General features: G+C 48.2%; 4 protein-coding genes across 4 annotated transcripts; 3 read left to right on the forward strand and 1 right to left on the reverse strand.

Moving 5' to 3' along the window:
• Positions 1-90: 90 nt before the first annotated feature.
• On the forward strand, positions 91-2,087 carry BO85DRAFT_478766 (cytochrome P450). Its single transcript, XM_025662911.1, has 5 exons — positions 91-343; positions 408-1,282; positions 1,348-1,458; positions 1,519-1,685; positions 1,742-2,087. Exons 1-5 carry the CDS (start codon positions 145-147, stop codon positions 1,914-1,916), a joined length of 1,527 nt encoding a protein of 508 aa, XP_025514316.1. The 5' UTR covers positions 91-144; the 3' UTR covers positions 1,917-2,087.
• A 1,182-nt stretch (positions 2,088-3,269) lies between these two features.
• BO85DRAFT_399591 (o-methyltransferase) lies at positions 3,270-5,333 on the forward strand. Its single transcript, XM_025657105.1, has 5 exons — positions 3,270-3,600; positions 3,669-3,795; positions 3,850-3,973; positions 4,027-4,481; positions 4,629-5,333. The coding sequence occupies exons 1-5, from the start codon at positions 3,367-3,369 to the stop codon at positions 4,976-4,978; spliced, it is 1,290 nt and encodes a 429-aa protein (XP_025514317.1). The 5' UTR covers positions 3,270-3,366; the 3' UTR covers positions 4,979-5,333.
• Positions 5,334-6,115: 782 nt separating this feature from the next.
• On the forward strand, positions 6,116-7,897 carry BO85DRAFT_423225 (fatty acid desaturase; the record flags this gene model as incomplete). The annotated part of the gene is made up of 2 exons (XM_025658005.1): positions 6,116-6,303; positions 6,358-7,897. 2 exons carry the CDS (start codon positions 6,116-6,118, stop codon positions 7,787-7,789), a joined length of 1,620 nt encoding a protein of 539 aa, XP_025514318.1. The 3' UTR covers positions 7,790-7,897.
• Positions 7,898-10,198: 2,301 nt separating this feature from the next.
• On the reverse strand, positions 10,199-10,568 carry BO85DRAFT_49054 (uncharacterized protein). Its single transcript, XM_025663665.1, has one exon. It carries the CDS (start codon positions 10,509-10,511, stop codon positions 10,233-10,235), a length of 279 nt encoding a protein of 92 aa, XP_025514319.1. The 5' UTR covers positions 10,512-10,568; the 3' UTR covers positions 10,199-10,232.
• Between the last annotated feature and the right edge of the window lie 1,712 nt (positions 10,569-12,280).

Below are 12,280 nucleotides of genomic sequence, written 5' to 3' on the forward strand. Positions count from 1 at the left end.
ACTGATTCAACCAGTCGACGGAGTCTCCGGGGGTGCCCATCATTTATAGCCCTGCTCGATTCTGCTCTCAATTCTGTGTCCTGGGTGCAACTCTGACCTTGAAATCGACCCAAACCACCACTAACCCTACCCCCCGCCACCACCATGTTTGTATACGCATGGCTAGGCATAGCTCTCCTCACTTACCATGCTTTTCGCAGCATATATAGGCTGAGTTTCCATCCACTTCGCACAATTCCGGGCCCGAAGCTAGCAGCTATCACCTACGGTTACGAATTCTACTACAATGTTATCAAGGGCGGCAAGTTCGTGTGGGAAATTGAACGCATGCATAAGATATATGGTATGTTTTACTACTTTGTTCCAGCTACTCCACATCTTTCCCTCATGACCATCTCTTCAATCAGGCCCGATCATTCGCATCAACCCCGATGAAGTCCACATCAACGACCCGGATTACTACGAGGAAATCTATACTTCCCGTGCTCGCCGGCGAGAGAAAGACCCTTTCCAAGTAGCCCAGTTCGATGTCGACGGCGCAGCCTTCTCGAGCATCACACCTGAGATACATCGTCAACGACGCGCCCCTCTCGATAAATTCTTCTCGAAACAAGCCATCTCCAACATCGAGTACTTCATCTACGACAGCCTAGACAAGGTCATCAAAGCCTACAAGGAGGCATACCAGAGTAAAAGTGTAGTGAGCTTGGACGCCGGGTTTGCAGGCTTGACTGCGGACATCATCCACCAGTATGCCTTTGGGTTCAACCCGGGCAACCTAGACGCGGAAGGATTCAACGAAAGCGTACGAGATGCCGCCAACGCGGTCTTGCAGGGGATGCACTTACTCAATTTCTTCCCTTTCATCAAAGTGGTCTTTGGCCTGCTGCCGCACGGGTTGCTGCGCCTGATCAATGAGCCAGCAGTGAAATTGGCAAAAGAGAAAGAGGATTTGTATGCGCGAAGCGCGGCAGCGCTAGAGAGGAACCAGACCCCCGTGAAGGAAGATGAAAAGGTCAGTAATAGCAAAGGTGCAATCCTGGATGCTATTGCTGCGCCTCGTATGCCTGAACATATGCGGACGCCTAAAAGACTCATGGAGGAGGGGCTTTCTCTGGCTATTGCGGGAACAGAAACCACAGCGCGGGCGCTCTCTGTCGGGACCTATCACTTGCTTACAAAAGAGCATGTCCGGCTCAAGTTGAAAGAGGAACTGAAGACCGTTATGCCTACACCTGATATGCGGGTTAGTCGCACGGAGCTGGAGAAGTTGCCTTATCTGGTGAGTAACATATTCATTTTCGAGTTCCATTATCAACACTAGATACTAAGCTTTGCGACATGTAGTCTGGTGTCATCAACGAATCCATGCGTCTTGCAACAGGTGTATCGTCCAGGATGACCAGAATAGCTCCCACAGAGGCACTGGTTTATAAGGAACATGTCATTCCCCCTGGTGTACGCATCGTCTTTCCCAATACTGTTGACGTCAGTCTACTAATACCTCCACGCCAACAGAGTCTATTTAGCTCATCCAACGTCTTCATCCTCATGAACCCCAACATCTTCCCCAATCCCCACGACTTCGATCCGGAACGCTGGATTCGAGCTGCCGAAAAGGGGGAGCGATTAGACCGGTACCTGGTGAACTTTTCCAAGGGTGCTCGGATTTGCCTTGGCATGCAGTAAGTTAACATGCCTACAGATGAGCGGATCAAATGGTTACTAATTCAATATATAGACTCGCTATTGCCGAGCTTTTCATTGTTATCGCTTCTCTTATGCGCCATTTTGATATGGAGCTTGTCGACACTCCCAAGGAGACCATTGAATTCGCCCGAGACTTTGGGGCGCCGTATCCTGAGAAGGGGAATTTGTTCATCAAAGCGAGAATTACGGGGTTGGCTCAGGAGTAGATAGGCCCGATTAAGTTTAAGCAAAGTGCTCACTCAGCTCTTGGAGATTAAGTATCTCCTATCAGATAGTCGAGGAAGATAAAGGGGGTATGTAGTTGTCATGGTGGATGTGATAGTTATGTCAGCTCTTGTTCATACAAACGTAACAAGATATATACTACTTTTATCATCAGCACATCCACAGCATGTGAATATCTCTGAATGTAAACCTTTGCTCGCTGGTTGATATCAATGTAAAGTACCGCCAGCGCTACTAAGATACAGTCACACAGGACAAAGTATCTTCAGTTACATCAGTCACGATCTGGTACATGGCATTCCAATGCAATACACAAGAGATAGTATTTTGTTTAGCAGAATTTCTGGTTGTTGTTGAGGGTGGTACACAGCTCTGCAAAGGGATCGTTGTCGGCTGAACATGGTAGGACGCGTTAGTTGGGATGCATTGCCTGCTAAGTGGAATCTTCGTAGCAGCACTACTGGGAGTTCCCTGCAGTTATTTAATATATACAGCTATCAGGCCAAAGAAGTTTCAGATAATACAACCCTGAAGTGAATGTTCTAACTATGTGTGCGCAGTTGTACATGGCTTTTATGTTCATCGTCGGCCGAACAGGAGACAGTCATAGAATCAATAAAGCAAGGGGTTAGTAGATCTGAGATATTAGGGATTTGACTTTTCGGTTATGCCGGAGTATCTTAAAGGAAACGATGGACTCCGAAAATTTGGTGTTTAGAGGGGTCTACGGGCAGGAGGAAAACACCGCCTGAACGGAACACTCGAAACGCGCGCCTGACCACCATGCTCCTGCCACTGATTTGCATGTAATACTCATAATTCATTGACAAATAAAGCAATCATTAATGTATTATATAAATTCATATATAGAATGATGTCGAGGCACTAACCGCTAGACCAAAAATGATATATCGCACTAGTCAGCCAGGCGACAGAGAGATATCTGTCCCAACAAATAACACTATTGAAATAATATCAATTATTGGAATATTGTGGTTAGGATCGCGCGCGTGTTTCGGATGTCCTGTTCGGGTGGTGTTTTCCGCCTGCCCGTAGACCCCTCTAGTATGCATAGTTCGCGGATCTCTCATGATTATTGGAAAAGTGATAAATCAGACACTCGGACAGTGTTACACATATGCACATGTAGATTCCGTTGGTACACATCTGTACTCCCCGCCACTTCTTGAATCCTATTCATTGCACTGATCAACCTTCGTGACGATTTTGTTGACCTGTGCATCATGTCGTGTGCTCTCCACTTTCTAGCGTGCCATCTAACCCTATAAGAGGGGGTCCATAACCTTGTCATGAGATATTGACGGCTACAGTTCGTTTGAGACACCTATACCAATCAACCCACCTCCTTCTTGAAGCTCCGTATTCTCCCTTATATTCTACGTTCTTACACCCTCTCGACAGCTAAAAACCATGAGCGTGCACCAGAACGACCATGTGATTGACAGTGACGAGGTCGACCGCATCGCCATTGCCCCAAATGCCCCCGACCTGGTATCACGTCTGATCTCAAAGATCAACACACATGGTCAGGCCTTTATGTTGGGGCAGTCTAGCGTGCGAGCTCAATTGGCAGACGCTGCGGAGTCGCTGTTGGCCGCACTCGAAACTCCACGAGAAACGATCCACCGGCAGTGCTTTCGGAACGTAAGTTCTTCTAGGTACTATCCGTGAAGTTTAGAGGGGAGAGAAACAATTATTCACTATCTTAGTAGCCCAGTGGATGGGCTGCCATTAATATTGCCATGGACCTGGGCATATTTCGCCTGCTAGCTGAGACCAAGCGGCCCAAGTCGATCCCAGAACTGGCCAGTGCTACCGGAGCGGACCCTGTCCTGCTGGGTGAGTGGACTTAGCTTCTAGCTTCTTTTTTAATTAAAAGTGACTCCCCTACAGGGCGTATTATGAGGCATCTGGGGGCTATCCACGCCGTCGTTGAAACAAAACGCGGCAAATATACTACTAATGGGTTTTCCTTCACACTCGCCCACAGGAAATATTCTGACTCTATCCTCGCAGCGTTGGTCCTCTTCGATTTCATGATACTGTACTATTGCATACTAATATAAATAGCGCGGGCTCCATGTACCCTTCGATCAATGGTATACCTGAGTTTCTTCGCCAAACTGGATACCAAAATCCCTCCGACGGCCGTCACTGTCCCCTTCAAATGGTCTATCGCACGACCGACTCGCTTTTTGAGTATCTAGCTCATAACCCAGTCATTGGCGCGCAATTCAACACTCTCATGGAAGTCTACCATCAGGGTCGTGCCAGCTGGATGGACCCAGGCTTCTACCCGGTCGATCAACTCATGTCTCCATCCCCGATAGGTGAGCATGACGTGCTTCTGGTCGACGTTGGCGGTGGAAGAGGCCACGACATCAGCGAGTTGCGCGCCAAGTGGCCGAACCTTCCCGGGAAGTTGATTCTTCAGGATCAGCCTGCAGTCCTGGCTGAGGCTACCAATCTACATCCGTCTATCGAACCCATGAGCCATGATTTTTTCACCGAGCAGCCAATCAAGGGTATGTCTCACCTTGTTTCATTCGCTTATTGTATCTTATCGACCTCTTTATCTTTATTTCTCTTATTTCCCTCTTTCCCTGTTCTGCCATCTCGTATGGCTGACCGAAGCTGACTGGGGCTGACTGGGGCTGACTGCGGATATCCAGGAGCTCGCGCCTACTTCCTCCACTCCATCCTCCACGATTGGCCGGACAAAGACTGCCATCAAATCCTCGAACCCCTCAGAGCCGCCATGATCCCACGGGTCAGTCGGCTCCTCATCAATGATTATGTTATGCCTGAACAGGGTGCGCACTGGCAGGCAACATCGCAGGACATCAACATGATGTCGATCTTGGGGAGCTTAGAGCGGACTGAATCACAGTGGCGGCAGTTGTTGACCGAGGCGGGTTTCCGCGTTGTTAATGTATGGACTGTTGATTGGTGGTCGGAGAGTTTGATTGAGTGTGAAGTGGTGGCTTCTTCGGCGAGTGAGACTGTCAGAGACAGACTTTAGAAAATCTTCGTTCATTTTATTAGTTTGTTGGTGGTCTCATCGCACTGTTTCATCGGGCCTTGCTGTGTGTTTGTGGTGATATTATCACAAGCCTAATCAATTCTCTAGCTATCAACTTCGACAAGATTATGGGTTTTGAGGTAGGCAAAGAAGTTATCTTGAGGATCATCCGAAGCAAGGCGGTCCATGTTAGTAAGGGATAAGGGAATGATGACATCGTGAGCAGCTGTAGTCGGCCATTGTTGGAAAGATTAGTATAGTCAATGCCGATCCTTACCAAGATCATAATCGAGCGATCTTGTCAGGATCAGTGGGTATGTCGCTGAGATCAGTAGATCTGTGGGCTGCTTGAAGGAACTCTAGTACTCTGTATATAACCTGCTTTGAACGACGGGCCTTTTTCATCACTTACTCTCACATATGGAGCTGTTTGGGCAATTTAGTGGCCAACCTGTCGGTCTAAATACCATCCAGTGACTAGGGGCTCAGAGTTATCGGCTGTCACAAATACGTTTTTTTTCAATCAAGGGCAGCCTTCAGCATAGTATCAAAGTAGACAAGTTTTATCCGACACGCGGAACAAGGTCTTGTAGTAGCCTAATAGATAAATCTCATGAAGACTAGTATAGATCGTATAATAATGGTATTCAATCATCAAAGTGTCAATCAGATCTTGTAATGGACTCCTGTATAATGTCTTGCAGCGTAAAAGTCAGTCATAGCGCAAGGGAACTCGGCATAACGGATATAGCGAATTGGCCCTAAGTACCTGACTGATTATAAAGTTCAGCAAATTTACAGGTAAGCTAAACCATCTTATCCCACTTAATACAGAGTAGCCCACGAAGGATCTGAAAAGCTCCTAAAATCAGAGATCAGAAGCGAGTAACATCTTAAGAAGAGGCGGAAATCGTCTGACCCCCTGGGACTAAAATCTGACACTTGCGGGATCCTACTCCACCACGCGTCTTCTGCCTCCCGAATCCCGAGCCGCACTGTCCCATAAACCCACCCGTTTACTTATTGCCCCCAATCGCCAGAGTTGCTGCCTACCGTTGGGAGGTTTCTGCCTACAGCTGGGAGGGTTACCCCTGCTTACCAGTGGCACAGACTTCATTCCACGCAGAACCCAGCAAAATGGCACTGCCCCGGAAAGACCAGGTTCTCTCGTCCCGAGAAATCGAGGGCTTGATTGCTGCCGGACAATCCATTGTCATTGTCAATCAGAAAGTGCTACGTGTCGATTCATGGATCCCATACCATCCCGGGGGTCACAAAACCATCCAACACATGGTCGGCAAGGACGCCACCGATGAATTCACCGTGTATGCACACGATCAATGATGTAGGGATGTAGCTCAAACTAACTTGTGGGGCAGATTCCACTCAGAGGAGACCATCAAGATGGCCGATCGGTACCAGATCGGCCGGGTAGAGGGACGATGGCGGAATTTTGTGCCTCCCATCCAGGGTGGACAGTTCAGACCGTATCTGGACGACAAGGCACCTTCAGACACCAAGCAAAATGCTCCTACTACTTCTGCCACGGACCAAAGTGAGCCAACTGACAATGGAGATGGCCGCCTCAGTCCAATTCGTCAAGCAGCGACCGAGCTCAACACCAAAGAAGCAATGACCTTCCTAGACAGCCAGACCAAGGAAGAAATCAGCCTCACCCTAACCCGCTACCCATCCCTCGACGAAGCGACCCAAGGCGACATCATCAAAAAGTACCAACATCTCCATGACCAGATTCAAGCCGAAGGCCTCTACAACTGCAACTACATGGCCTACGCGAAAGAATTCGCACGCTGCTCACTAATCTTCACCACCATGCTCCTCTTCCTCCATTATGGCTGGTACTGCACCAGCGCCATCTTCCTCGGCTTCTTCTGGTCCCAACTCGTCTTCTCCGCCCACGACGCTGCTCACATTGCCATCACCCACAACTTCACCATCGACAGCCTAATTGGCATGATTATCGCCGCCCCCATCGGCGGCCTCTCCCTAGGCTGGTGGAAACGCACCCACAACGTCCACCACATCGTAACCAACGCCCCCGAACACGACCCAGACAACCAACATCTCCCCTTCTTCGCCGTCAACCACCGCTTCCTGGGAAACCTCTTCTCCAGCTATCACGAGCGCCTCATGCCCTACACAAGAGCAGCCAGCCGTCTCGTCCCCTACCAAGCTTACCTCTACTACCCCGTCCTCATGTTCGGCCGCTTCAACCTCTACGTCCAATCCTGGATCTTCCTCATCCAGGGCCAAGGTCCCCGTAAAGGCCCAGCCTGGTGGCACCGCCACTTCGAAATCGTCGGCAACCTTCTCTTCTGGCTCTGGTTCGGCTACGGCCTCGTATACCGCTCCATCCCGACAGCCTGGGACCGGTTCCTCTTCGTCATGATAAGCCACATGGTCACCATGCCACTGCACGTGCAATTCACCCTCTCCCATTTTGCCATGTCAACGATGGACCTCGGGCCCAGTGAATCTTTCGCCCAGCGCATGCTCCGCACAACCATGGACATCGACTGTCCCGAGTGGTTGGATTTCATCCATGGCGGGTTGCAGTTCCAGGCCATTCATCATCTGTTCCCTCGGGTACCAAGACATAATCTGCGGAGGACGCAGAAGCTCGTGCTGGAGTTCTGTCGGGACGTGGGCATCCCGTATGCGCTGTATGGGTTCGTAGATGGGAATCAGAAGGTTGTGGGCAGTTTGGCGGAGGTTAGCCGTCAGGCTGCAATCTTGGCAAAGTGCCAGAGGACGATAGCGGAACGGGGGGATTTGTTGTATGGGAGGTGAGGTGAGGTGTGCGTGGACGGACTGTCTAGGGGGTGGAGATTGTAGAATAGAATTCGGTTGTATGTCACAGTTTACCCGAGCAGAATAGAACATGGATTGTTGTTTACGGTGAAAAATCTGAGGCTACCAGGTGCACTATACAAGGATTCCGCTCCCTCGCTCGGCCCTAACGCCGAGTCCGAGGGGGGTCCAGATCACGCGGGTGTCGCGTCTAGGGGCCTGGTTCCGAAGGGACAAAATCAGGCAGACTTCATGCGAGTGGACATTGTGAAACTCATCACGCAAGACTGTTCTGCACTAGGGATGGAGGAAGAAATTGATCGGGGAAAAAGAAAGGAAAACGATCCACTTCAAAAGTGAGGTCCGAGCAAAGATACTGAAAGATACTCGTGGAAGCCCAGGAAAGGTGCAGGGAAGACAATGGAAAAAGGAATGAGAGCAAACAAACAGGTGGCTGGTTAGGCGCTTGCTGGTCATTAAAAGTCCCATAGGTGATTGGAGTCTAAAGCTTAGGGTAAACCTTCCTCTGTTGATCACTTGAACAACATATGCACGACACATCGGACACCCGAATAGGTAATACTATTATACGCCGGTGTTACAGTGTTGGGGAGGGGGGAGATGTGACTCACGATAGAAGGGATAGCTGTTCGGCAGATCCTGCCAACTTCATCTTGGGAAAGGATGTGAAGGATGGGAAAAGTTGGGAAGGCTATTGAGCCGAGGAGACCCGGGGGAAATTCGGAATCAATGAGACCTTGGAGGAATTGGGAAGCCGAACAGACTTAGGTGAGGACTCAACTTGACTAGGTGAGGTGAGGTACGCAATAGACAGGAACTACTCCGTACGGACTACTCCCTTTAGCACCGGGCAGTTTCAGTCAGGCAATAGATTAAAGTTTAATCTATTGCATGCGTTGGGCCAATCGCAATCGAGCCCCCCTGGTTCTGTTGGGTTCTCGAACGAGGCCAAAACAAACAATTGATACGTACTTTTGGTCCTTTACCAGGTACTTTTTCCTCGAATTGTTTGCTTTTTCTTTCCCTATTTTGCTTATTTCTTCCGCTATTCCGGCCGCAAACACCCACCCCTTTTCATTATTTCCTTTTCCTATTTGTTCTTCTCGGGATACCACTGGCCACTGGTTACAAATCTGAAGAGTAACAGCTCGAGATTCTGCAATAATTGTGCAACAGGATCCTTTCTGATGATCTGGCATGAGGGCCCGCTCTTCGCTTCCTCATTAAAGCCTCCTGCAGCTTGCACAGGTGATCAGCTGTTCGTTCATTTTATCATGCATAAGTCCGGAGCAGCCACAGAGATAGTTGTACGTAAGTAGTGTAGACGGACTGACTCGCTGGACGGTATCTGCTATCTGCTATCTCTCTACCTTATGATAGTACTGATATCTGAATACATAAATGGTGTGATACGGACACATATTACCCTATGACCTTATATGATTTTGGCATTTGACACTCTGGATTTTGTTGAAATGTACGCTTTCTCTGCAGGCACGGCTACAACAGCTAGCGAGTCAGCTACTCAAGCTTGAGTCAACGGCTAGCAGGATACATCAAGCATGGGTAGCGTCTCCCATAGTGACGGTTCCTCAACAATTTTCCTAGCCGCCAGCCTTGCGGGTGATGGGCACGGCGTTGGCGCCGACGCCACCCAATAACCCCGTCCCCACCACACCCTACTTTACCTATCTCATTAGCTTAACAAAGTACATTAGTACTTTTGCAAAAGGACAGACATATGTTGAAAGGCTAGATTTGAAATGCAAGAGGGCATTCTGGCCTATCCTGGTGGATACGCGTCTAAGGTGCTGTAAGGATCTACGTAGCTTCCTGGGATGGGCATAGAGGAAGCCGCTAATAACAGAGATCCGACCTGAACAGAAGTTGTGGAAAATTGCGAAAACGCATCAAGACTCTTCTATAATAACATATTTATCACACAGAGTACTACTTCTACGCAAAATTAGGGCGTTACCCCCTTTCTCGAATGGAAGGACTTAAATAAAGACGAAACAAACTATACCATTGAGAGGAGGCAAGTATCTCCGCCATGTTGTCAAAAACCCCGAGTTTTTTTTTGGTATGGTATGTATACGAATCGATGAGCTTGAGCGGCTTACAACAATTGACCGTCAAAGTTGACTCTCGCTCGACTCTGTTGATGTCATTTCCGGCTGCGCTTTGGGCACGAGGCAAGGTGGAACTAGGCCAGCGGAGCGGTGGGCCGCCTGGAGGCAAGGCCCGTACCTGAGCTAGTTCATTTTGACTGTAGAGTACATTGTTCCGGGTTCGACGTGTCACTTGAGATGCATGAGAAAAAGAAAATAAAGGAATCCGTGGCCCATTAATCGGGTTGATATACCGACCGTTCGCTTACCGTATGCCTATCAAGCCTTCTGGACCGTATATCGGATGCGAACTACACAAGACAGGAAGTCCTAGCTGTACTCCGCGGCTGTGATTCTATCCACCTGACTAGAAATCTCTTCCTCATAGCCTCTTTGAAAGTTATATAAAGGGCCATCGTCCAGCATTGACGACTACCTACCATCATGAAGATCACCCATCGTCTCATGGTGAGTTCTCTCTGATTTCGGGCTTTTCTCTCTCTTTTTGTCCGCACCTTGCCAAGCCGGTCTTTGGTATCAAGCGAAGAGCCTGGACGCTTTGCAATCATGCTTTTAATTCTCATCATCATCGCCGATGGAATCAGAAGAAGGCATCCACGGGTTATTCTTGATCGGCTTTACAGGGGTATATTTTCTTTCCCGGCTGTTAAGCAATTAGAGGAGGTTGACATGATGTGAGGACTTGGCCGCGTACGTCGAAATGACTATCCTGTAATCATGGATAGAGATGTTGAAGAGTAGATTTACATGACACGTGGGTGAACCCGACCGATATAATGTAGGTAAATGTTATGCTGATACCACAGTTCCTCAGTTTTACATCGGTACCGCCACTGTCTGGATTGGTCTTGAAGGGGCTCCTATTCTGCCGCCAACTTGGCCAGATATAGTACGTGCGCGGAAGCGATGTATGATCATTCCTTGAACGAAAGAGTTGTTGTAGATTTTCGAGAAGATGTCATCTCAGCTCAACAAAGCATATGTATAATAGTATTCATCTGTGGTTATGCAAAAGATTGTATGATATATGTAATACAGATTCAGTGAGTAGATGGGGTACTTACAGACGGTCACTTATGGGATTCATGATACGCTGAAATCAGGACTGGATACATGCCCAACTTTGATCCTCAATCTCTTACTCATTCACACTCTTTGGAGAGCACTTACCCATTATGATCCGAACAGGTGGTGTAGACCTGTCTTGAATTCGGCGCTAATTGATTCTAGCACGGCACCGGCTCTCTCAACAGAAAGCACTAGCATACAGTACTAATGCACAGCTCTGATTAGTTACGCACAGCACCGGTTTTCGGCACAGCCTCAGATTTCCTCAAGTTTTTTAACCACTCAAATGACAAGGCTCGTGTCAATGAGACCAGTTTCACTCACCGCTGGTTTCCTGGCACCAAAGCCTCATTAACGGTTATCCACTCCATCACAGCTGTCTCCTATTTGTAGTTCTCCTATACGCTCGTAGACAGTAAATGGCCTGCTATGGGATCTACCAGAGTAAGGCTCATCTAATGATACACAATAATATACGACGGCCAGCGGCGATACTATCAGGAGATATATCAGACCTCTAACACTGATTTGGATTATCTGTATTGTTATTACCGACCCATGCTGCTATGACTGTGTGGTTGCTATGGTCTTCATGATAGTATGGGCTTCTGTCTCCTTCATCACCATACTCAACAACTAGTTATATAATTCTTGAGGCTTCAGTGGGGTACCGACTATTAATGAATCGATATTTTTTGACAGTCTTTCAGCTACTATTTGGTTATCATTAGTAACATAGGCTTAGTGCTTAGAATTAGACATTTCTGTTCAAGTCGGACCCCCAAGTACGACACCAGAAAGATACGCATCAATAGCACTGGTCTTAATTTACACTAACAAGCATCAAAATACAAATTAGAATAGAATAAAATAAGAAGCATGACAATAAAAGTCAAAAAGCAAAATACATACAACAGAAGGGATTCGCTGGTGGTCACCCACCCAACTACTAACCTCCCGGCGTGTGGCTTGAGTACGGCTGAGCGGACGGGAAGCCCTATTTTCCACACCCTGTGGTCGTATGTACTGGAAATAACATCTTCTTAACCTATCAGTATCACTGAAATTAACAGCTGGGGACTGAAGGAGAATAGAAAATTTATCAGTTGTGTTGAGAGAAGAGACAAGAGAAAGAAGGGGTTCATCGCCACCAACGATGTTCACGGCCATAGACTGTCAATAACGGAAGGCGTGTAATAGAAGGAAGGAACGCCATTCTCGTATACTTCTACTCCGTCACTGTATTTGCACCCGCCGCTTGCGGCTTCCA

This window comes from Aspergillus piperis, assembly GCF_003184755.1.
Source record: "Aspergillus piperis CBS 112811 unplaced genomic scaffold BO85scaffold_12, whole genome shotgun sequence".
Classification (NCBI taxonomy): domain Eukaryota; kingdom Fungi; phylum Ascomycota; class Eurotiomycetes; order Eurotiales; family Aspergillaceae; genus Aspergillus; species Aspergillus piperis.